The 24,345-nt window shown below is 47.9% G+C and overlaps 1 protein-coding gene across 4 annotated transcripts in view; it reads left to right on the top strand.

Moving 5' to 3' along the window:
* The window catches only part of MVB12B (multivesicular body subunit 12B), a 226,106-nt gene that overhangs the window by 193,455 nt on the left and 8,306 nt on the right, over positions 1 to 24,345 (top strand). For 2 of the 4 annotated variants that reach the window (XM_037851010.1, XM_037851012.1), the window contains exon 10: positions 5,765 to 10,112. The exons of 1 other annotated variant lie outside the window; for it this stretch is intronic. In XM_037851010.1, the coding sequence (XP_037706938.1) occupies positions 5,765 to 5,851 (87 nt within the window). In that variant the 3' untranslated portion in view covers positions 5,852 to 10,112. Of the gene's footprint in view, positions 1 to 5,764; positions 10,113 to 24,345 lie in introns of those variants that run through there. One more of the 4 variants, XR_005219090.1, reaches the window with a different exon arrangement.

Below are 24,345 nucleotides of genomic sequence, written 5' to 3'. Positions count from 1 at the left end.
CAGTGCTGAGCTGTCAGTGGCTCTGAGGGCCTGGGACAGCCCTGCCACAGCTTACTCTGTGACTTCAGGCAAGGCAGTTCCTTCCCTGGACCTCAGTGGCCTTGTCAGCAAAGAGCAGGCATTGGAAACAACCCCTTACCACCTTTTCTTGTTTTGGAGCCTTCTGATTGATTCATTCATTACTAGACCCAATGTTTAAAATAAAAGGAAAAAAGAAAGAAAGAAAAGAATAGAAAGTATATGCTTACCTTATTTATCCTTTATTGTTTTCAGTGAAAAGTTTTAAAGCAGTGGTGGGCCACCCTGCCTAACCATCCAGATCACCTGGGTGCTTTAAAAATTGGTGCTGCCTGCCCCCCACCCCCATGTCAGTTAAATGAGAACCTCTCCAGGTAGGGTCCAGGTGTCACTGACTGGTTAAAGTTCCCTTGATTCTGATGTGTAACCAGATTGAGAACCCGTTTAAGGCTTTCAAGGCAGTTCATGTGAATTGCCTTTGTTGATTCTCACGTCATCTTTGTGAGTATACCATGTAGCTTTTATCACCCATTTTTGCCAGTGAGGGAGGAGGTAAAGTGACTGCCTCTAAGGTACAGCTGGAAGCAGCAGAGTTAGCATCTCTTACTTCCAGGACGTTGGCCTCATGAGGAGAGAAGGCTTTTGAAAGCTGGGACTCTGCGCCTGCCTTGACAGGTGTGAGGCGGTCGGCTGCAGGGCCTCCTGGCCAGGGGCATGCAGTTTCCGCAGTTCCAGCAGTTCCAGCAGTTCCGGGCCCCCAGAAAAGGTGCTGACAGTGACGTCTCTTTCCTGGTGGAGACCGCGGAGGCCTGGGGCTTCCGTGTTGCTGTGATGGCAGCCTGCGGGCACCAGAGGGCGCCGTGCCATGGCACTGCTCAGCTGGGCTCGGCTCTGCAAACCCAAATACTTTTTAATTGAAAAAATTTTAATTCAAAAGGGATTTGCTGTTTATTCGCAAGTGCAGGTTTTCCTTATGCAGGAGACTAATGTCTTAAGTAAACAGAGATCCAAGTCCAAATCCACCTTCAAAGGAGTTGCTGTTTGCCCAAGGGAGTGAAAGGGCTTCCAGAAGCAGCCCTAGTCTCTTGGGCAAACACTTTGGGGACAAGCAATCTCAGGCAGAGGACAGCATCTGTGGGGAGGGTTATCCACAGCCTCAGGGGGATTATGTCAGGGGACATATGTTGAAATTTCATTTGGGGAGTTAAGGAAAACAAGAGGGGGTTGAGGAGTGCTTTCCCTTAGCCAAGATAACCTAAAAAGGGAAAAATCCCAAGGGCACAGCACTCATCTGTGCACTGCGCCGACAAACCTGGCCTCTCCATGAGAGTCAGGAAAAGGCAAGAGTGTGTACTTGCAGTCTCTCCCTGCCTCTCTTCAGCCCCAGAGTTCAAAAGAAATAGGGATTTAGCAGTACATCCTTGAAGACCCATCCCCAGCTATGAAGACATACACCATGACTTCCCACTAAGGCACTTCTGCCCTGGTTAACCAGTTGCTTGCCCAGGCTTGGAAATGGCCTGCCCTCCCATCCGGGAAGCCAGAGCACCCTTTTCTGGGCCTGCCCCACTGCACCTCCCTTTATGCTGTCCCTCTCGCTGTGGACACTCAGGGGCTGGTGCCTCAGGCTCCCTTCACTTGCTCTCTGGCCTATCAGCCCTGAACAAATCAAGGAGGCCTGACTGCCCTGTGCACCCGCCTCGCCCCCTGCCACCTGAGTCTGGCACGGAGCTCCACACAGCTTGGAACAGCAAAGTCTGCGGAAACAGCAGAAGTGATAGTGGCCAAGAGCTGCCTCCCCAGCACTTGACAGTCACTGCTGGCGGCCTGACACTTGTCTTTCTTCCTCACATGAGGAGTTACTTCACCGCTGCTGACTGCCCTGGGTCTCCCAGGCACATGCCACCGCACATCCAAAATGTAGCTCCCCTGGCCTCCCTCTCCAGCCCTGCTCCAGTCCATGAGCCCTAACTTCACATCGTCTCTGACCCCTCTCTGTCCACTGCTGTCCACATCTGCTCACCAGGTCCTATTGATTGGGCCCCAGAATTGTCCAAACTCATCCCTTGCTCCCCATGTGTGGCCCTTGAACCATCCAGGTCACCTGGGAGCTGACTGAAAATGCAGAATCTGTATTTTATCAAAACCCCAGGAGATGGCTGTGTGCATGAGACCTTGAGAAGCACTGCTCTTCAAGACCTGGGGGCCGCCCTCTCCCTGCCCGAAGATCAGTCGCCCTTGCTGGCTCTACATTGTCATGTCTTGCTTGAAACCTCGCCCACCAGAGCGGCTCCTGCTGAGGTCGCTAGGCGTTTTGAACGTGCCCGCACCTCGGTGTCCTCCAGCCTGAGGTGTCTCCTCCTCAAGGGCAGGGGCCCGTCCCTCTTGTCTTCTGGTCCTGTGTGCTTTTTTTTGAAACACTTGCAACCTGTAACTCCCCACCCCTTATCCCTGGTACCACCCACATCTCCCCACCTGCCAGGAGGCTCCCCCTGGATGCTTCTCAGGGACCTCACTCACTACCAAAGGCAGGACTGCACCAGGCCCCCCACCACCTGCTCTTCCTCCTGCATTGCCACTTGGGTTGATGGCCTAATTATCCACCCTGTTGTCCCAGTGGAAACCGTCTTCCTAGACCCTCTGTCACTCCATATCTGTCTCTCCCGAACACCTAACACTGTTGCTTCTTCTCTCTGCCCAGTACTCCCCTTAGTTTACGACCCACACTTCCCACCAGACTGAGCTTCCTTAGCATAATCTGACATATCCTTCTCCTTCAGCCCCCACTCATGGCCTCCCAGTGTTGTGGCTGGGATTCCTGGCTGAAGCACAGGGGAGTTGTACATACATACGTGTGCATTTGGGGCATGGGGAGGCCTTGACTTTGACCACATCCTCAGTACTATCCATGACCACAGAAGATTAAAAGCCAGTGATCTGCAGGATAAAGTGCACAGTCCCTAGCAGAGCACTCAGGGCCAGTCCCCTGCTTATTGCTGCACCTCAGTTCTCACTAACCCCCACAGGTGTTTGTGCCCTGTCAGGCCCATCTGCTTGCAATGCTCCTCTCTTCTGCACCTTTGCACCTGCTGTCCTTGTTGCTCTTAGTGCCCTTCCCCACGCTGCCCTCCCATCAGGCTCCTCTTCACTTCCCTAGTCAATCCTCACCTGCCCTGGGAGCTCTCCCCTGCCCTTCCAGGCAGTGGGGCAGCCTTGGCTCTACACCTGTGCAGCTGGTGGGGCGGGGCCGTGCGTGCTGGGTTGTGTTGGGCGTGTCTGTCCTCTCCCCCACCCCCTGCCGCCCCCTTGTGAGCCCTAGGGAACGGGCAGGGCCCCAGCACCCAACACAGGGTGGATATCCGTGGGTTCTGATTAAGCCAGCAAGAGAGTGTATCTGCTGCGTTTTCTGCCATGCACACACCTAAGCAACCACCAGGTGGCACTACTACTTCGAGCTTTTCCAGAAGCCCGCATCATCTGGTGTTGCGTAGTGTTCTGCCCAGCGTTCTGGGAGCTAGAGCCCCTGGGTGACACATGTCCTGTGCCCTGGTCATTTAGAGAAATGGAAAGCGAGAGGGCTGCGCTGCTCTGACGGATGATCTCTCGTAGTCAACCAGTGTTCCATGAGTGCTTGCTTAGCCTGCCATACCTCACTCCAGTGTCACCTGGGTTCACACTGTTTTACAGAAGAGTTCACTGAGCATCAGGAAGAAAAGGGAAAGACTGCCTGAGGTCACCCTGCTACTTGGAATCCTGCCTGTCTTACCCCTTTTGGCAACACGTTTGACTGTAGGAGCTACAATTTAGTACCATCTCTGTCTCCCTGCCCTTGACCCATCACTCTGGCCTTGGGCTCCCATGGCTGCAGACTTGGGGGGTGGGGAGGCCAGAGGCTGCTCTCCCCCTTGTTCACACAGAGATGGGCCGCAGCCCCACCCCCCGCCCCACAGAGATCTGGGTCCTGGGTCAGCCCTGTGGGACTGTCGGTGGGCAAGGCTTGGGGACATTGGATGTTGGTGGTCTGCCAGCTGCCGTGGCCCCACCACCATTTCCAACGTAAGAGAAAAAAAACCTGAAGTCTTCTGCTTCCTTTCATTCTTGAATGACATTTTGGTCGTGCTCTGACCCCTAAGCGCCCTTCAGCTTTTCAGCCTGTTCTCCTGGCCTAGGGCAGCCACCAGGAGGGACTCCTTGCTGCAGGCAGCTTACGCTGGGTGGTCGGGGAGGGCTGGGGCAGGAGGTGGGCAGGGGCATTGGGACCTGCGTGGCTGCAGCTGAGGTCTGCACCTTCCCGGTGGGGTGGGGGGTGTTCCTGCCCTGGTGGTGGGTTCCTGGGTACCTCAGCCTCCCGGTGCTCAACCTCCTGCTAGGTGGGCTCTGCTGCTGTCTTCCTGACAGCTTCACCTCCCGTGCCTGCCCTGTGGGGTCCCCTGAGGAGCTGGTGGCAAGTGGAGGCCAGGCTCAGCTAGGGCAGCTCGACTTCAGCCGGGTTCATGTAGGGGAGCCCCTGGGAACATTTCTTCTTTTATGGCAATTCTGCTAAAATGGTTTTTTTTAATTGTTTTAAAAATTTGGCAACCACTGACCTAATTTAAGCTCATTCTGTGACCACGTAACCACATGCCTGCCTTAGTATAGCTTTCCAGGCTGCTCCCCTCAGGCCCCCCACCCCCTGCCCCCATAGCCTAATGGCCTGTAGTGCTTGCTGTACCCAGATCTGTGTGCCAGGGCTGGGCCCTCCTCGGTCTGTGCCCACTCCTCTGCCTAGAGCACCCCCCCACACACACATTCGGAGGTTTTGACTCTTCCGGGCCTTCAGAGAAAACTGCAGTTGTCCCCCGGCTCCATCAGAGGGACTTGCCCCTTCTCTGGTTTCCCATATAACTGGGACCTTCACTCATTTCCAGGGCTCAGGGTCAGTTAGGCAAGCTCAATTCCTAAGTGGGTGGTTTCTCTCCGGCAAGGCCGGGGTCCCAGCGTGAGGTGAGCAGCACAGCTGAGCAGAGGATGGGTACCCACTCCCTGCCAGGTGACAGGTAACAGGCATATCTCGGGGTCCTCATCAGTTCATGAGGACAGTCGTACACTCTTCAGGGTGTGGTTTTGGGAATTCAGGGAGGGGAGGATGTGGAGGATGTGGGGCGATGCCAGAGAGAGGCTCAGAAGGCCCCGTCCCAGTGTCCCCGAGTGTATGTCATAGCCAGTGCTCAGGAAGCACGGACTCGAGGAAAGGCAAGCTTGCCAGCTGGCTGCTGCAGGCCAGAAGGCAGGAGGCCCCCGAAGCCTGGTGGCCAAGGCCAGCCTAGAGTCTGGTTTGAGGGCAGGTCCCAGCTCTGCCACCTACTAGCTGCGGGACCATCTCCTGTCCAAGCAGGAGCAGGAAGACTTTCCTGCTGGGTTGCAGGAGACTCAGGCAAGGCAGGCGGGCCCTCAGCACACAGCCTGGCATCGTCACTTACAGGGAGTGGGGCGGGGACTGAGAAAGGTACCAGTTGTCACCCAATAGCCAGTCACCAGGAGCAGCAGAGGTGTGCACACCCCCCACACAGCTCACCCAGCCACACCGACAACGCACACACACACACACACACGTGCAGATGGCAGCCTCCGTGACACCCGGGCTTGTCGGTCATCTCTGAGTTTGGGTGCCCAGCAGGGTCCGTCAGCATCCCCCCCCGCCCGGTCTGAGGTCCGGTGTCCCGTGGACTGACGGCCTCTCTGTGCCCCCTTCCTCCCACCCCTGCAGTACGAGTACAGCTTCCGCACGGAGCAGAGCGCCGCCGCCAGACTGCCACCCAGCCCCACCCGGTGTCAGCAGGTCCCGCAGTCCTGAGGAGCCAGCGCCACTCTGCAGGGAGAGGACGCGCCTCCCGTCCAGACTACTGAGTGGGGCGCGGCTGGGGCTGCAGGTTGCCCCCCTGCCCCGTCCCGTCCCTCCTGCCCGTCCTCCCACCCTTCCTGGGACAGAGGCCCCGCAGCCACCAGCCAGCCCTCCCTCCACACCGCTAACCCGGGGGCTTGTCTGGGAGACTCTGGGCATCTGAGTTGTTATGTTCTTGTCAACAGCTTGCCTGACACGACACCCCACCTCCCTGGGGACGTTGTTCATAATCGCGACTAATCTGTGTTTGCTGTAGTGACCAGAAGCTCCTGACATGTCTGTGTGGCAACCAGTTATCCTGAGAAAAACCTTACCTACCACGGGCATCACCCCCAAAGGCCCTGGCAGTTAGCCTGGCCTCTCAGTGATGCCCACTAGCTCCTTCTCTCCTGACTGCTGCCTGCACAACCTCCTGGAAACCCCTGGCGGTGGCTTTGCATAGGACCCTCCAGGGCTTGCTGATGACCCCAGATCCAGGGCTGCCTGTGGAACAAGTCTCAACACTGGCGGGACCAAGTGTCCCAGGCGTTTCACGGCAACCCTGGGGAAACACAGGAGGAAGAAGGCAGCAGGCCCTGGGCAGCCAGAGCCCGGCATTCTGCCCATCTCAGACATCCTCCGACCCAGTCGTCAGTTTCTCACACTGGAGGTTCCCAGGTCAGGAGGCAGCACGCCCAGCCACTGGCACAGAGAGGGCTGCTGCCTTCTGGGGCGAGAAGGCTGCGTGGCTGAGTGCTCACCTGTGAGTTTTGCCTCCCAGGGCATTAAGCTCATCCAGTTCACCCCCTTTTACCCCCAAAGGGCTGGTCAATGGACCTCCCAGGTGCCAACAGCAGCTTCAACTGCCAGTGACCACAGGGACAGGCACTCCCAGGGCCTCCGGTGACGAGGCCATGGGGGCCAGCGCCCAGCCGTGATGAGATGCGGACAGTGGTCACTGACCTCAGAGGGCACACTGACCAGTGCCTCTTGACAGCATCTGCTAACAGGAACAAGTTTTGAAAAGTCCCTCTGACCCAGGTCACCAAATGTGAGCCAGAACTGACATCTTTGCTTAGAGTGTCCATCAGCAGTGCCGGCAGCGATCATGGCTGGCTGCTCATTTGCCAAGAGAATGGTGGGCATTGTCATCCCCTGAGGCTTGGGCCATCACCTAGGTGGGCTGCCTTGTCTTCAGTGTCTGTTGAGTTTCTTTTCCTCTAATTTCACAGACGGTTGGTATCTTGTATCTTGAGGCCCCCCAGATGGCTGGGTCTTTGGACATGAGAGTTTGATGCGTGTGTCTGGAGGCTGGAGTGTGGGTGCGCCATGGAGAGCTGGACAGGTGGGCCTCTGCCCCAGCCAGGGCACAGACCCCCATCCCCACCCCTGCTTTGCAGTTCCTAAGATGGCACATGATCAGCGGGGTCTGGCTGGGTGTCTGGGGCATAAAAGGAACTGCAGGAAGAACTGGCCAAACACAGTTAAGAGGGGGTGGCCGCTGCCTAAAAGGGTGTACCGGGGCAAAAAATACCTCATGTACCTGCATCAGCCCCTCCATCTCCAGACCCCTCAGGCCTCTTCCTGCTCGGGTCACCCCTGCTCTTCACTTTGGCCAGAATGTGCTTGGTCAAACCTTGATACCTCTTGATTGCTGTGTGTTGGGAAATGGTTGCCACACACAGCACCTTCCTTGAGACCTGAGGATGTCCCTGGTGGGGGCTGACCTTCCCAAGCCACCTGCCCAGTGTGGTAGTAGGAAGAGGCAGTTAGTTCACAGAACCGGCCATCCCCAGGGCTGAGCCCCCACCTCACCCAGGAGGCCCAGGGGCCAAGATATGGGGTCCCCATGAGGAGCTGGCATGGGGTGGATGCTGCACCAGGAGAGCATTGATGAACTGGCCTTAAATTTATCTACTAAAATAAGCTAGTTTTGTTTCTGAGGTCTTTGAGGGACCCTGTGGAGCCCAGAGAACCAGTGTTTATCATTGCTGTTTGAAGATGATTTTGAATGGTCCAAAATCAAGGAACCCATGTGTGCAAAGCCCCTCCAGAGATGACGTCCAGCAGGAGTGGAGGGCGTGGTGAGAGGCTGGGGGAAGGCTCTGGCCCCTTCTGTCTGGTTAATTTGGTGTGTGCTTTGTGTTTCAATCTCTTTTCATGCCCTGGTCGTGAGATTTATCTCTGATGGTAACACCCAGTGGCTCTTCTCTCCTCCCTTGAAAATGAGGTGTTTCAGCAATTCTGATGGGCCCTAGAGGGTTCAAAGATGGTAAGATGCGATCCCTGTCGGTGAGCAAGAAGGCAGAGCCGAGCAGTGAGTGTGGTTGCCGGGAGGGGGGAGGCAGTGCCCACTGCTGCCCTCATTCCCGCGCTCCAGCAAGGCCTGACCGGGCGCCCGCTGCTGGCCATTCGCAGGCATTGGGACACACAGAACAAAGTCAGGGCTGCAGAGCCACCAGGAAAGAGAGCTACCCTGTGCAAACTCATGCCAGCTGCAGAGACATTTTCAGTAGCATTACAGAGTTAGTTTAGATATAACATTGACTGTGAATGTTGTAATAAATGGCAGCTTAAAACAATTAAGCAGTGACAGTGTTAAGGACAAGTTGGTGTCTGTGGTAGATATTAGGCTGCTCCTGACCCTCTGTTTACCTTCTGAGAGGTGGGTAAGGATGAGCAAGTGTGTGGTATGACAGAGGTGTGTGTGTGTGTGCAAGTGTGTGTGCCCACCCTGCGTGGAGGCATGTGCAGTCTGCAGCAGGACTGTGGTGCTTTGACTCACCCGAGGGACTGAGTGTCCTTTGGGAGAGTGCTTCCTTCACAAACTTTCTTGGCCACAGTGGGGAGAGAAGGACAAGGATTTTCTTGGAAATGTGAAGGGCTGCGGCCTCGTCTCTTGGATCCTTCTGCCCCCGGCATGCTCCACTGCTGCTGCCCAACACCCCTCTGTGCCCAGAGGGGACTCTCACAAAAACACAGCTTTCCCCATTGCCTTCCTTTTCCCCTCTGAAAATTCAATGTCTCTTTCCAAGGGCCTTGGAAATAGCACAAAGGTGATAAGGAGTAGGCAGTTAGCTCCAAATTCACTTGCAAATGTATAATAAGGCCTTTCTCCCCACCCCAGTCAAAGAATTAATGCCAGCCACAAACCTCGGTTACTTGGAGAAACAAGAACCCGGGTCACGGTAAAGAGATGACAGGTTAGAGCCCAGCCTGCCCCTACCCAGGGCAGGTGGCCTGCCGTGACCTGACAGCAGAGGTGGTTTTGCAGTAAGAAGCCGCTGGTGTTGGTTGGCAGTCCTCCTCCTCCTGCCCCTGCGTGACCCCGAGGGCAGGCGGGAGGATGAGAGGAACTGGCATGGACTAAGCACCTGCTCCTTGCTCCTTGCCAGGTGCTGTGCCAGGCACTTTAAGCACATTATTTCCTGTCATTCCCCACAAGAGAAAGAGCCCCCAGAAGTGGATGTTAATTGCTCCTGTTACAGATGAAGAAACTGAGACTTACCCCTGGGCACATGGCTGGTAAGTGGCATAGAAAGGGCTCCAAAGCCCACATGCCAGCTGCCCCTCATAAGCACATGGCTTATGCCAACCATTCTGTTTCCATTCCCGATGCACTTCGTGGCCACTCTGGGTGAGTGGGCACCACTGCACAGTGGGTGCTGAGCACTGGGCAAGAGCTTGCCTGCCCTGTCAACTCCACCAGACAAGGGCTCCCCAAGGTCCGCGGGTTGCTGGCTGCCCCGTCATCTGCCATTGACTGGAAAGAGCAGCCTGCAGCTTCCATGAGAACTAGGGGGCTTGAGGATGAGGTCAAAGAAGGACCTTGATGAAGCAGGCCTATGCCTGCAAAGGCACAAAAAAAAGTGGAGTTGGTTTAATTCATTTCACTGTCTACCTTAAGTCTGGAGCCTGAGAAGGAGCCAGGCATCCGCGCCCTTGCCCCCTTAGCTGATGGAGCCCTTGGGTCTCTGCTCTGAGCTACGGGCCCAGGGGGCAGCTGTGGCTGTCACCACGAGGTGAAGGGGCTTTGTTCTTCCAGCAAAGGGTGTGCAAGCTGCTGTGCGTCGGTGCCAGGCCCTGGACAAGGAACCAGCCTGCATTCACCAAGGAACGGCGCCCTTACCGCGTGTATTTATTTGAGGTGACTTGTACTTGGCAAAGGGAAATTTCACTGTGTGATTGCCTGTATTCCTAATATAATTTGTTAAATAAACTTTCAACCTCTTTCCACTGTTTGCTGCTGTCTCTGAAGCCACCAGAGGTCACTGTCCCTCAGGGGTGCCCCCAGCTCCCACACCACAGAGGCCAGGCCAGCCACCGCTCCTAGGGGCAGATGAGCACTGCCCGGCCTGTCACCCTTCTGCAAAGAGCTGGCGGGCTTCTTTGCCCCTGTTTAGTTTAGACGACCTGGTTATAAGCCAGAAGAATTCAGGAGGGGCAAAGAAAGCAGTTATTCTCTGAAACAACCCTCCAGGAATGCTCCTTGAAGAAAAAAACCCCAATTGCCATGAAAGCATGTGAAGCACGTGCCTTTAAAGGGGCCGCCAGGGAGGAATGAGGAGGGTGCTCTTTAATCTGTGGTTTGCCCCGGAGCCCTCGTCTGCCTGTGAGGGTGGAGGACATGGAGCTGCGTGGCCTCAGCTCCCAGGGATTTCAGTCCTGTCCCAACTGCTCGCCTGCTTACAGGCGCCGCTCCAGCCACCTGGTAGGGAGGCTGCAGGGCCCGGGACACGGGCACAGGGCTCCTTCTGAGGAACCATCAGTTCAGGTTTCACCGTCAAAGCTCTTTGCCTCTTTTATAAGAAACCTTTGCATTTGGGAGCTAGAACTCACAGTCTGGGCTGTAACTGCCCCCAGCCCTGTTACGCCAGCCTCAGAACTCCCCAGTTGGGTGGAAAGGAGTTAGAACAGGCCAACGTTCACCTCGGGACCATGCAGGTCCCCGAAAGAGTGTCAGTGCCTCTGGCCCTGCCTCCTCCACCCAACCCCCATCACCCTCAGTGATCTCGCAGGTGAGGGAAAGCAGCCCAAGGATTCCTTAAGAAACGCATGGTAAGGTGAAAAGAACACTCAATGTGGGGTTTGAACAGCTAGATCCAAATTCTGGTCCTGCCACTTGTGACCATGTAGCCTTGGCAGAGTCACCTGGCACCGGTGATCTGTCGTCACGGAGCAGTCGCTCCCTCGATGGCCCACCCTGGGAAGAGCGAGAGCACTTGCAGGGCATTCAGCTTGCAGCAGACGTGCTTCCTTTCTTTAAGGGCCAGCCTTCAACACTATTACCCATGGAATGTCGAGTCCCTTCTAGGCGCTCGTCTGCTGAGACCAAGGAGTTTTGAGGGTCGCCTTGATCATCAAGGACACAGGTCTGCTTGGGGGGCCAGACAGATGGACATCTGGAGCTGGGGGACCCTTACACAAAGGCCTTCAGGCTGTGAGGAACCGAAATACATAACACACCAGCCTAAGCCAAGGCAGGATTTAGTGGCCAGATCCACAGGAGTCTCATGGAGCCCAAGGCAGGGTGCAGCCCAGCCCAGGAGGGGCTGGACCCCGGCCACACTGTGCCTCCCTGTCTTTCCCACAGTGCCTTGTCTGTCTCTGGCTGGGCCTCTGCTTGATCCCTTTCCCTTATGCTCCAGCTCCCTCTTTTGCACTCTGTGTACCAGCACGCATAGTTCCTTCACACACATGGCTGCCCAGGTTTACATTCTCAACTCAGAAGATGGAGAGGGAACCCCCTCATGGTCCCCAACCCAGAGTCCCAGGACAGACTCTGATTGGCTGGCTTCAGTCAGGTGACCCTATTCCTGGCAGCCCTGGCCCCAGGTGGAAGCTGTGTGTGCACAAAGTATAAATGTCCTGGAATGGAGGAGCTCTCAGATTTAGACCCCTGAGAGGCTCCTGCTAAAGAGGAGGGTGAGGCCATGGACCAAGGGTTTGAGAGAACTTTCCAGGGAGGTAAAAAGGAGCATGCCTCCTGGGAGACAGGGAAACTCCACCAGCAGCTCTGTGACATGGACAAGGAAGGCGAGGTGGGTGGAACATTCATTCTTCCACCCATTTGTCATCCATACATGGGTACAAGTCATGTTGTGTGAGCTCCTTCTATGTTCAAGCTCTGAGCCAGGCACTGGGGGGTTAGCAGTGACCAAAACTGCCAACATCCCTGCCCTTGTGTCCTTCTAGCCCTCCCACTTCACCCCACACGTACACCCCCAACCTGGGCCCTGTGTCCTAGTTCTCTCTTGGCTTTCTTGACGGTTTTTTCAGCCAAACCACAGGCTCATCCCAAAAACTCCACCAAGCCTCACCCTCAGCTTTTTCCCCCTACTCTGCATGCTCCCTGTCAGCTCACATGCAGTGCTGCATCTTTAACTGTGCTTAGCTCTACTTCTGGCCAATCTCCTTGGGCTCCAATCACTTAATTCCACTGGTCACCTGGATATCTCCACCTGGATGTCCCATAAGCACCTTGAGCTTAGCACATCCAAAGCTGAACACACAATCTTCCCCCAAACCCAAAACTCCTTCTGAGTCCTCTACCCTGGAAGAGCTCCACCATCTCTTCCCAGAGTCACTAAGTCACCACCTGGAGCCTCCTGGTACTCCTCCCTTGCCCTCAACACCCCATTTCCAGCTGGACAGTTCTACCATCTAAATTTGTTTTCAAGACCCTGCTCAAGCATCTCCTCTGGGGTGTCTGGCTTGACCCATTGAAGGCAAAGTAACAATTCTCCCCATCGAGCCACCACATACCCTGCACAGGGTAGCACATGGTGCTGAATTGGAGCATTTGATCCTTTCATTAGATTATGTGCTCTTTGAAGAAACGGTGTCTCATTTGTTGTGCCCTCCCCCACCCCCCCCCACCACACATATTCTCAAAAAGAGTGCCCAGCATAGGCCTTGAAAATTAGCAGGTGTTTTAGTTCCCTAGGCTGCTTAAAGCAGATACCATGAAATGGGTTGGGTTAAACAATGGAAATTTATTAGCTTACAGTTTGAGTCCAAGAAAATGTCCAAATCAAGTCATCATCAAAGCAGTGCTTTTCTCCTGAAGACCAGCTGCCAGCGATCCTTGGCCCCTCTGCCACATGACAAGGCTCATGGCAGCATCTGCTGGTCTCTCCCTTCTCTTCTGGGTTTTGTTGCTTTCAGCTTCTTGCTCCCATGACTCTCTCTCAGTAATCATTCTGTTTTCAAAGGACTCTAGTAAGAGATTAAGACCCATCCTGAATGAGGTGGGCCACACCTTAACTGAAGTAGCTTCATCAAAAGATCCTACTTACAATGGGTTTACATCCACAGGAATGGATTAGATTTAAGAACATGTTTTTCTGGGGTACATACAGCTTCAAACCACACAGCAGGCATCAGCAAATGTTCATTGAATGAATTCCTTGAGGAGGACAGGTAGACAAATGGACTGAACTAAATTGCTGAGGGGCCCAAGAAGGTTGGGGTACCAGTGGCACTGGCTATGATACTTGAGACAACCCTGTGACCATGATGTCCAGCTACAGGCCTCCCTGGACAAGTCCTGATGCTGGTCCCAAAGAGACCAGGGAGAAGGCCTTGAGCTGTGCCCAACACAGGGCCTGCACCAAGGAAGTGTCAGTTGATGATGGTGGTGCGGTGGGACAGAAAGGTGCACTACTATGGGCTGCTGCTTCTCTCCTCGAACCTAACTGTGGGTGATGCCAGATAAAGACAGCAGGAGCTTGAAGGATCACAGGACCCAACACTAAAACTGTGAGGGTCTCGGGTCTCAGGTTGCGGTGCTCCCAGACAGCCAGAGTAAAAGATGACCAGATGCCATAGATGAGAAATTAGGTGAGGGCCAGTTTTCTGGTTGTTCTGGTTTGCTAATGCTGCCGGAATGCAAAACACCAGAAATAGATTGACTTTTATAAGGGGGGGTTATTTGCTTACACAGTTATAGTCTTAAGGCCCTGAAGCGTCCAAGGTAATACATCAACAATCGGGTACCTTCACTGGAGGATGGCCAATGGCGTCCGGAAAACCTCTGTTAGTTGGGAAGGCACGTGGCTGGCGTCTGCTCCAAAGTGCTGGTTTCAAAATGGCTTTCTCCCAGGATGTTCCTCTCTAGGCTGCAATTCCTCAAAAATGTCACTCTTAGTTGCACCTGGGGTATTTGTCCTCTCTTAGCTTCTCTGGAGCAAGAGTCTGCTTCCAACGGCCATCTTCACAATATCTCTCATTCTGTACTTTCTTCAAAGGGTCCCTCTTGGCTGTAGCTCCTCTTCAAAATGTCACAGCTGCACTGAGTTCCTTCTGTTTGTCAGCTCATTTGTATGGCTCCACTGATCAAAACCCACCCTGAATGGGTGGGGCCACGCCTCCATGGAAATATCTCATGAAGAGTTATCACCTACAGTTGGGTGGGGCACATTTCCATGCAAACAACCTAATCCAAACGTTCCAAATTAATCCCCACTAATATGTCTGCCCACAAGATTGCATCAAAGAATATGGCTTTTTCTGGGGGACATAATACATTCAAACCAGCACACTTACCCTCCTTGTCTTTTTCTGGAGGGGGTACAAGAGTTCTCAACTTTGAGAACCAGCTGGAGAGTTTTTTTTAAAAATATGGCTATGTTCAGGCCACAACAAGACCATTTAAATCAGAATCTCTGGAAGTGGGAGTCAGGCATAAGTAGTTTTTTTAAAGCTCTCCAGGTAATTCCAATGTGCAGTTGAGGTTAAGAACCACTAAGCTAAGTTCTAGGCTTTTGCCACTCTCCCCAGTATATTACCAGCCAAGGGAGCTGATGGTCTCAAGGAACAAGTTCACAGGGGAAAAATATATATGAGAAGAGCTCAGCTCACCTAAAGGAAGACAAAAGGCTGAATAACCAGCACCAGAATAAACAGAATTAATAGAAGAGACAGAACATGAGTTTAAAATAAACTCAGAAAGCATCCTCCAAGACATATGGGAAGACATTGGAGACATCAGGCAGGGATGAGTTGTTTTGAGTAAGAGCTATATGGAATACTAGGAAGGAAAAAAACAGTACTTTAAAAAGAACACAATATTGCTATTAACTAGGAAAATGGATATAGCCCCGCAAAATTACTGAACTGGAAAATTACATTGAAGCTTTCTTCTAGAAGACCTTATGAAGTGATAAAGAGATGGTAAGAATAACAGAAAAGTCATGATATGGAGGACAAAAATAAAAATATAAACACCCATATTACTGGAGTCTAGAAAGAGAAAAAAATAATATACTGAATGGAGGAAACAGTTGAAGATAAACAGTTTACCAGAATTAAATAAAAATATAATACCTTGCCAAGCAGGATAGATAAGAAAAAACTCATTTCTAAAAAATTATAAATTGAAATTTAAGAATACATAAGACAAAGAGAAAATTCTAGTAGCTTTTAGAGAGAAAAGGCAGATTATGTTCTGTTTACTAATGCTACCATTATGCAAAATACCAGAAATGGATTGGCTTTTATAAAGGGGGTTTATTTGGTTACAAATTTACAGTCTGAAGGCCATGAAAATGTCCAAATGAAGGCATCAACACAAGTATACCTTCACTGAAGGAAGGCCAATGGCATCCGGAAAACCTCCGTTAGCTGGGAAGACGTGGCTGGCATCTGCTGATCCCAGGTTGTGTTCCAGCTCCATTCTCAGCTCCTGTGCATTCTTCAAAGTGTCTCTCTTGGCTGCAGCTGCACTGAGTTCCTTCTGTGTGTCAGCTCTTTTATATGGCTCCAGTGATTTAATTAAGACCTACCCTGAATGGGTGGGGTAACAGCTCCATGGAAATTACCCAATCAAAGGTTTTGCCCAGTTGATTGACTCACATCTCCATGGAAACACTCAGTCAATAGGTTCCAACCTAATCAACACTAATACATCTGCCCCCACAAGACTGCATCAAAGAACATGGCATTTTGGGGGACATAATACATCCAAACCAGCACAATCTACAAAGGAAAAATAATCAAATTGACATTCAACTCTTCAACCTTTTTTTTATTTTTTGGCTTAAACAATAAGGCCTTTATTATTACACAGATCAGAGCAAAATGAAGCAGGTAGTTCCAGATAGGATGGTTTGGAGCTGGAGAAATCCATTGTGAACATCACAAGACCAACAATACTCCTGAAGAGGGCAAACCTTCTCTGCAAGCTGCCAGCAGAACCCAGATTGGGTCCTCTTGCACAAGCAACAAAAGAAAAAATCGAAAAATGGGATGGTGATGGTAGCACAGCAATGTGAACATAATTAACAGCACTATATTATATATTTGAATGTGGTTCAAAGGGAAAAATTTAGGTTGTATATATATATATTACTAGAATAGAAATTTTAAAAGTAAAAATAATCCATAGAAATGCAAAACACAGTGAACCATAAATTAATCCATAGACTGCAGTTAATAGTACAATTATTAAAATGCACTTTCATCAACTGTAACAAACGTACCACACCAATGCAAGGTGTTAGTAATAGGGTGGCTTATGGGAATCTTGTATTTTATTCATGATTGTTCTGTGAACCCACAATTTCTCTAATTGAGAAAAGGGGGGTCAGGGCAGGAAACAGTACTTTAGCTTAAAAATTAAAGACAACTTGTTGCAAAAACAAACAAAAAAAAATTTAAAGACAATGGAGTCTTTTTACAAGTATTAAAGAAAAATAACTTTGAACTTAGAATTTCAAATCCAACTAAATTATCATTTAGATGAGTGTGATATAAAGATATTTTGGGGTATTCAAGCCTTTCAATTACTGTATAAAAATCCTCTTTGAAAGCTCTCTTGAAGGAAACACTTTAGCAACAAGATAAAAATTCTAGAAAGAAGCAACAAGATATGGGGTATAAAGATGAGTATGGCTTCATAAAACTTACTCTTGTCTGAACACACTTTGTAAAGAAGAGTGGGGACTTCTGGAAAGATGGTGGATTAGGAGAGGCAGAGCAAAATTCTCCTCCATAAGAAACACTACATAAAGGACAGAAAGCACTCCAGAACAGCAGTTCAAGGGTGCCATCAGCTGGGCAGGGACTTCACCATATAGTGAGGACATACCTTGAAAGGCAGAGAGAACTTTGTAAGGACTGGTGAGAGTATTTGGCCCAGAATGCCACCAGGGATGGGTGGTTGGAGCCGGCTGACAAGCACAGAGGGAGCAGCCTTCCACACCCCAGGTGTCCTTCTCAGCAGTTGGCTAGGGAGATAATACTTCACATCTCCATGACCAAGAGCTCCCAAGCCAGGGACTGGCAGTTAGAGCCAGCTGCCAAGAGCAGAACAAGCAGCTTTCCAAGCCCCAGGCACCCATCTGAGCAGTTGGCTGGGGTGATAACCCTTCACAGCCTCAAAACTGAGAGCCCCCATAAGGGAACCTGTGATTTGGCAGACTTGCAGTGAATGTAATCACTCTTCCTCCACGGAAGCCCACAGTGTGCAAAGCCAAAAGGCAAGGGTGCCACATAGAAGTACCAGGAGCCCCTCCCCAACCCCAGGGACTCACAGGTGCACTGCGGTGCACTTGAGGTGGAAAGTGAGATATGCAGCTCTGCAGCCCCAGAGTGGTCCACTCACAGCCCCAGGAACTGCCAGGACCACTGTGCCCTGGAGTGGACTCCCTGCCCAGCTGCACACGGCAGAAAGTCCCCAGTGCACATGGCAAATTGGTGCACTGATGCACTGATTGGATTTCCACCTGGTTAGGACCCTGCCCATCACACAGACAAAGTTGGGGGAGAGCTGGCTTGAGGGTGAGAGGTGGCTCAAGAGCACCATTTGCTGGTAGGACAGGGAACGTACACTCCACCAAGCTGTAGCACTGCCAAATTATAGGTAAATATTCAAATAATCCTGCATATCTTAAAATAACCTTATCAAGATAAGCAAATGCCACAAGGCCAACAACAACAGAAAATCATACAGCATATTGAAAAACCAGAAGATGCAGACAGCCCAAATGACCAAATAAAAAAGCTGGAAAAGACACAGAACTTGGAGCAATTAATCAAAAAATTATGCACAAATCTCCAAAACAACGTCAGTGAGATGGCTGAGGACATCAAGAAAACCCTAAAGAAGAATTTGAAAGAGTAAATTTTAAAATAGCAGATCTTATGGAAATAAAAGATACTGTTGATTAAATTAAAAATATACTTGAGACACACAACAGCAGATGCGAAGAGGTAGAAGAAAGACTATGTTAACTAGAGGACATACTAATGGAATGAGAAAACATAAAAGATCAAATGGTGAAAAAACTAAAAAAAAAAAAAAAAAATGAAATGGATCTCAGGGAAATGATGAACAACATGAAGCACATAAATATAAGAATCATTGTCCCAGAAGGTGAAGAAAAGAGTAAAGGGCTAGGAAGAGTACTTGAAGACACTGTTGAGGAAAACTTCCCAACCCCTCTAAATAACATAAATATGCAAATCAAAGATGTCCAATGAGCTCCACTACAATAAATTCAAATAAACCCACTCCAAGACACATTCTGATCAGGTTGTCAAATGCTGAAGAGATGGAGAAAGTTTTGAAAGCAGCAAGACAGAAGCAATTCACCACATACAAGGGAAACAACATAAGACTAAGTACTGACTACTCAACAGGCACCGTGGAGGCAAGAAGGCATGGTGTGACATATTGAAGATTCTGAAAGAGAAAAACTGGCAGCCAAGAATTCTTTATCCAGCAAAGCTCTCCTTCAAAATTGAGGGAGAGCTTAAAATTTTCACAAACAAACATATGCTGAAAGAATTTGTTAAAAAAAAAAAAAAAAAAAAAAAAAAGAGACCTGCCCTGCAAGAAATACTAAAGGGAGCTCTACTGTCTGAGAAAAAATAGAAAGGAAACAGAGGTCTGGAGAATGGCAAAGAACTGAAGAGTATTAGTAAAGGTAACTTAAACGAAATAGAGAGAGAAAAAGATCTGACAACTAAAAAACAGAGGATAAGATGGTGGATTCAAGAACTGCCCTCACAGTAATAACACTGTATGTGAATGGATTCAATTCCCCAATTAAAATATATAGATTGGCAGAATGGATTAAAAAGTGTGAACCATCAATATGCCATTTACAAGAGACTCATCTTAGACCCAGCGACACAAAGAGATTGAAAGTGAAAAAATGGAAAAAATATTCCATGCAAGCTACAGCCAAAAGAAAGCAGGGGTAGCAATACTAATATCAGATAAAATAGACTTTAAATGTAAAGATGTCATAGGAGACAAAGAAGGCCACTATATACTAAAAAAAGGGACAATTCACCAAGAAGAAATAACAATCATAAATGTTTATGCACCCAATCAAGGTGCTCCAAAGAACATGAGGCAAACATTGGCAAAACTGAAGGAAGAAATAGACATTCCTACAATAGTAGTGGGAGACTTCAATACACCCCTCTCTTCTATAGATAGAACAATCAAACAGAGGACCAATAAGGAAATTGATAACCTAAACAACGTGATAAACGAATTAGACTTGACAGACATACATAGATTGTTACATCCCAAATTACCAGTATACACATTTTTCTCTAGTGCTCATGGAACATTCTCCAGGATAGATCATATGCTGCTGTGGCATAAAACAAGCCTCAATAAATTTAAAAACATTGAAATTATTCAAAGCACATTCTCTGACCACAATGGAATTCAACTAGAAGTCAATGACCCTCAAAGAACCAGAACATTCACAAATATGTGGAAGTTAACACACTCCTAAACAATCAGTGGGTCAAAGAAGAAATTGCAAGAGAAACTGCTAAATACCTACTGATAAATGAAAACAAGAATACAACATATCAAAACCTATGGGATTCAGCAAAGGCACTGCTGAGAGGGAAATTTATAGCTCTAAATGCATGCATTAAAAAGGAAGAAAGAACTAAAATCAAAGAACTAACAGAACAACTGAAGAAGTTAAAGAATGATCAGCAAACTAACCCTAAAGCAAGTAGAAGAAAAGAAATAACAAGGATTAAAGAGAAATAAATAATATGGAGAACAAACAATCAAAAGACTAAATAAAACCAAAAGTTGGTTCTTTGAGAAAATCAACAAGATTGAGAAACCATTAGCTAGACTGACAGTCAAAAACAGAGAAGACCCAAATAAACAAAATATAAATGAGAGGGGGAACATTCCTGTGGATCCCAAAGAAATTTAAAAAATCATAAGAGGATACTATGAACAACTGTATGCCAACAAACTAGACAATTTAGAAGAAATGGATAATTTCCTGGAAACACATGAACCCATCCTAGACTGACCCAAGAAGAAATATAAGACCTCAACAAACCAATCACAACTAGAGACAATCAGTCATCAAAAAGTTTCCTACAAATAAAAGCCCAGGACCAGATGGCTTCACAGGGGAATTTTACCAAACTTTCCAGAAAGAACTGACACCATTCCTGCTCAAACTCTTTCAAAACTGAAGAAAATGGAACACTACCTAACTCATTCGATGAAGCTAACATCACTTTAAAACCATGACCAGATAAAGGTGCTACAAGTAAGGAAAACTACAGGCCAATCTCCCTAATGAAATGATTGTATATTTGGAAAATCCTGAGGAATCAACAACACAGCAACTTGAGCTAATAAATTCAGCAAAGTGGTGGGATACAAGATAAATGCACAAAAGTCAGTAATGTTCCTATACACTAGAAATGACCTAACTGAAGAGACACTCAAGAAAAAAATTGCATTCACAATAGCAACTAAAAAAATCAAGTACCTAGGAATAAACTTATAACCAAGGATGTAAAAGACCTCTACACAGAAAATTACATAACTTTACTAAAAGAAATACAAGGGGACCTAAAGAGATGGAAAGATTCTGTGTTCTTGGACAGGAAGGCTAAATGTTATTGAGATGTCAGTCCTACCCAAACTGTTGTATACATTCAATGCAATTCCAATAAAAATTTCAACAACCTACTTTGCAGACTTGGAAAAGCTGGTTATCAAATTTATTTGGAAGGGAAAGGGGCCTCAAATTACTAAAAATATTCTGAAAAAGCAGAACAAAGTAGGAGGACTTACACTTCCTGACAGTACCATAAAACTCCTAGAAGATAATGTAGGGAAACATCGTCAAGACCTAGTAACAGAAGGTAGCTTCTTAGCACAAGCAATGAAAGAAAAAATAGATAAATGGGAACTCCTCAAAATCAAAAGCTTCTGTACCTCAAAGAAATTTGTCAAAAAGGTAAAGAAGCAGCCAATGCAATGGGAGAAAATATTTGGAAACCATACATCTGATAAGAGACTAATAGCTTTCATATATAAAGAAATCTTACAACTCAATGACAATAGTTCAAACAGCCCAATTATAAAATGGGCAAAAGATAAGAAAAGACATTCTTCTGAAGAGGAAATACAAATGGCTAAAAAAACACATGAAAAAATGTTCATATTCACTAGTTAGTAGGGAAATGCAAATCAAAACCACAATGAAATGTCATCTCACACCAGTAAGAATGGTTGCCAATAATCAAACAAGAAACTACAAATGCTGGAGAGGATGTGGAGAAACTGGAACTCTTATTCATTGCTGGTGGGACTGTATAATGGTACAGCCACTCTGGAAGACAGTTTGGCAGTTCCTCAGAAAACGAGATATCAAGTTACCCTACAATCCAGAAATCTCACTTCTCAGTATATACCCAGAAGATCTGAAAGCAGTGACACGAACAGACATTTGCACACCGACGTTCGTAGCAGCATTTTCACAATTGCTAAGAAATGGAAACAATCCGAGTGTCCTTCAGCAGATGAGTGGATAAACAAAACGTGGTGTATACATACAATGGAATACTATGCAACAGTAAGAGGCAACGAGGTCTGGAATCGTATGACAACATGGATGAAACTTGAAGACATAATGCTGAGTGAAATAAGCCAGACACAAAAGGAGAGATATTGTATGTTGCCACTAATGTGAACTCCAAGAACATTATAAAATAAATATCTTAAAATGTAGAATATAGGAGACCTAGAGATAGACAGAAGCTAGTAAAGTAGGAATGATAACCTAATATGTACAGACATGATAATGAGGGTGAACTTAAAGGTATGCAAATGGACAGAGATAATTATGGTTCGTTAATGGGATTATAAGTATCATTGCCACATTGAAGGCAAACATGATCAAAGTGGTAGTTTAAAAGCATGTAACCCATAGAGTAGCATCATACACATAAATGTGTTAGCATGATTTACTTATAAGGTATGACACTGGTTGTGCCAGTTTGGATCAATTATGTCCCCCAGAAAAGCCATGTTCTTTAATGCAATCTTGTGGGGGTAGATTTATTAGTCTTTTGATTAGGTTTGAAACTTTTGATTAGATTATTTCCACAGAGGTGTTGCCCCACGCATTCAGGGTGGATCTTGATTAGTTCACTAGAATCCTTTAAAGAGAGCTCACACAGAGAGCCTAGAGGACAAAAACACCCCAAGAGAAGCTGGGAGAGACATTTTGAAGAGAAGCTAAGAGCTGACACAGATGCTGACACTTGGAGATGCTTGGAGATGCGGACAGGATAGTTGGAGATGCTAACTAAGAGATGAAGTCCAGAGTTTGCCCCAGAGAAGCTAAGAAAGGAACCCCAGATGCTTAGAGAGAAACGCCCTGGGAGAAAGAAGCAAGGACACAAAGGAGCTGAGAGAGAGGAGCAGAGACAAAAGCCCAGAGGCATTTGGAGAAAGCTATTTTGAACACAACCCAGGAGCAAAGGACCAGCAGATGCCAGCCACGTGCCTTCCCAGCTGACAGAGGTGTTCTGGACACCGATGTCCTTTCCTCAATGAAGGTATCCTCTTGTTTATGCCTTAGTATAGACACTTTTATGGCCTTAGAACTGTAAATGTGTAACCAGATAAATCCCCTTTATAAAAGACAATCTATTTCTGGTAGTTTGCATAATGGCAGCATTAGCAAACCGGAACACTGGTACAAAGAGTTAACAACAGAGAGGTATATGGAAAAACTACCCACTACATGTTATAGACTATATTTAATAGGGATTTCTTACCAGCACTACCCTAATACTAGGGATGAATAATTAGCAGATGATAAGAGCTCTGGGATGTTTTATGTTATGATAATTATTTAAACTTGAGAGTGATGATTGTACAACTAAGTGAAGATAATGTGAGAAACTGATTGTTTACCTTGGAACAGAATATATGTTATGTGAAATTAGGAACCCCCTACTTAATAAGTCAGGCCCTCAATCTTTTGTGAAACTTAAGGCTGTAAATGGGAGACTAAGCCTTCCTATAATTATGCCTAATAGGCACCTCCAGAGAACCTCTTTTGTTTCTCAGAAGTGGCCTTTCTCTAAGCCCAACTCGGCAAATAAATTCATTAACCTCCTCCCCCCCCCCACACACACACACGTGGGACATGACTCCCAGGGGAGTGAATCTCCCTGGCAATGTGGGACACAACTCCCAGGAATGAGCCTGGCCCTGGCATCAAGGGATTGAAAATCCCTACTTGACCAAAAGGGGAAAAAAGAAAGGTAACAAGCTGAGGTCACAGTGGCTAAGAGATCTCAAATAGAGTTGAGAGGCCATCCTGGAGATTTCCCTTACGCAAGCTCCAGCTAGACATCCCAAATGGTCACAGTATGCCAAACTCTAACAAACAGTGGTCCCAAAATACTTAGGTCCCTACCTGAGATTCTATACAAGTTTCACTCACGAAGTTTTATTTCTCAGAAACTTAAATCCACTAGAGTGTGCCTATGCCAGACAAGTCCTAAAACCCAGAGACAACAGCCTCTTTAAGAACAACAATCAGATGCAACCCCCTTCCTCATAATGTCAACACCCCCTAACAATATGAACATGTTAGGATGCTCACTGCCTAGACACCCCTGAAGATCGAGACAGTGATTAAATGAGAGGAAGAGGTAGCAACAGACAAGGTAAGATTTAACAAAGGATTACGAATACTGAATCTTGGAAGCTAAGGTGTTAGAATAGCTAGAAGGAGATAACTGAAATGGTGGAACAGTAACCGATAATACTCATTGAAATTTGCTCTAAAGCTATTCCTTGAATTGTGATTTGAAAATATAGAATATGTATATATTCTATATTTCACACTAAGGAAGACCTGAAACTGTGGAACTGTAACCTATAACATTTTTGGAAATTACCTATATAACTGCTTGTTGAGCTGTACATGGAAAGTTAACACCTTTCTGTATATGTGTTGTATTTTACAATAAGGAAATAACTGAATTGTGGAACTGTAACCCATAACATTCTTTGAAATTTGCTCTCTAACTACTTGTTAAATCATACTTTGAAAGTTATCACTGTTATGTATATATGTTAAAGTTCACAATTAAAAAATGCATTAAAAAATGAATGGGCAGGGGAAGAAAAGAAAAGCAGACAGGGTTATGGGAAT

This window comes from Choloepus didactylus, chromosome 10 (genome assembly GCF_015220235.1).
Source record: "Choloepus didactylus isolate mChoDid1 chromosome 10, mChoDid1.pri, whole genome shotgun sequence".
NCBI classification, from domain to species: domain Eukaryota; kingdom Metazoa; phylum Chordata; class Mammalia; order Pilosa; family Megalonychidae; genus Choloepus; species Choloepus didactylus.
This window is presented reverse-complemented; position numbering and strand designations above follow the sequence as displayed.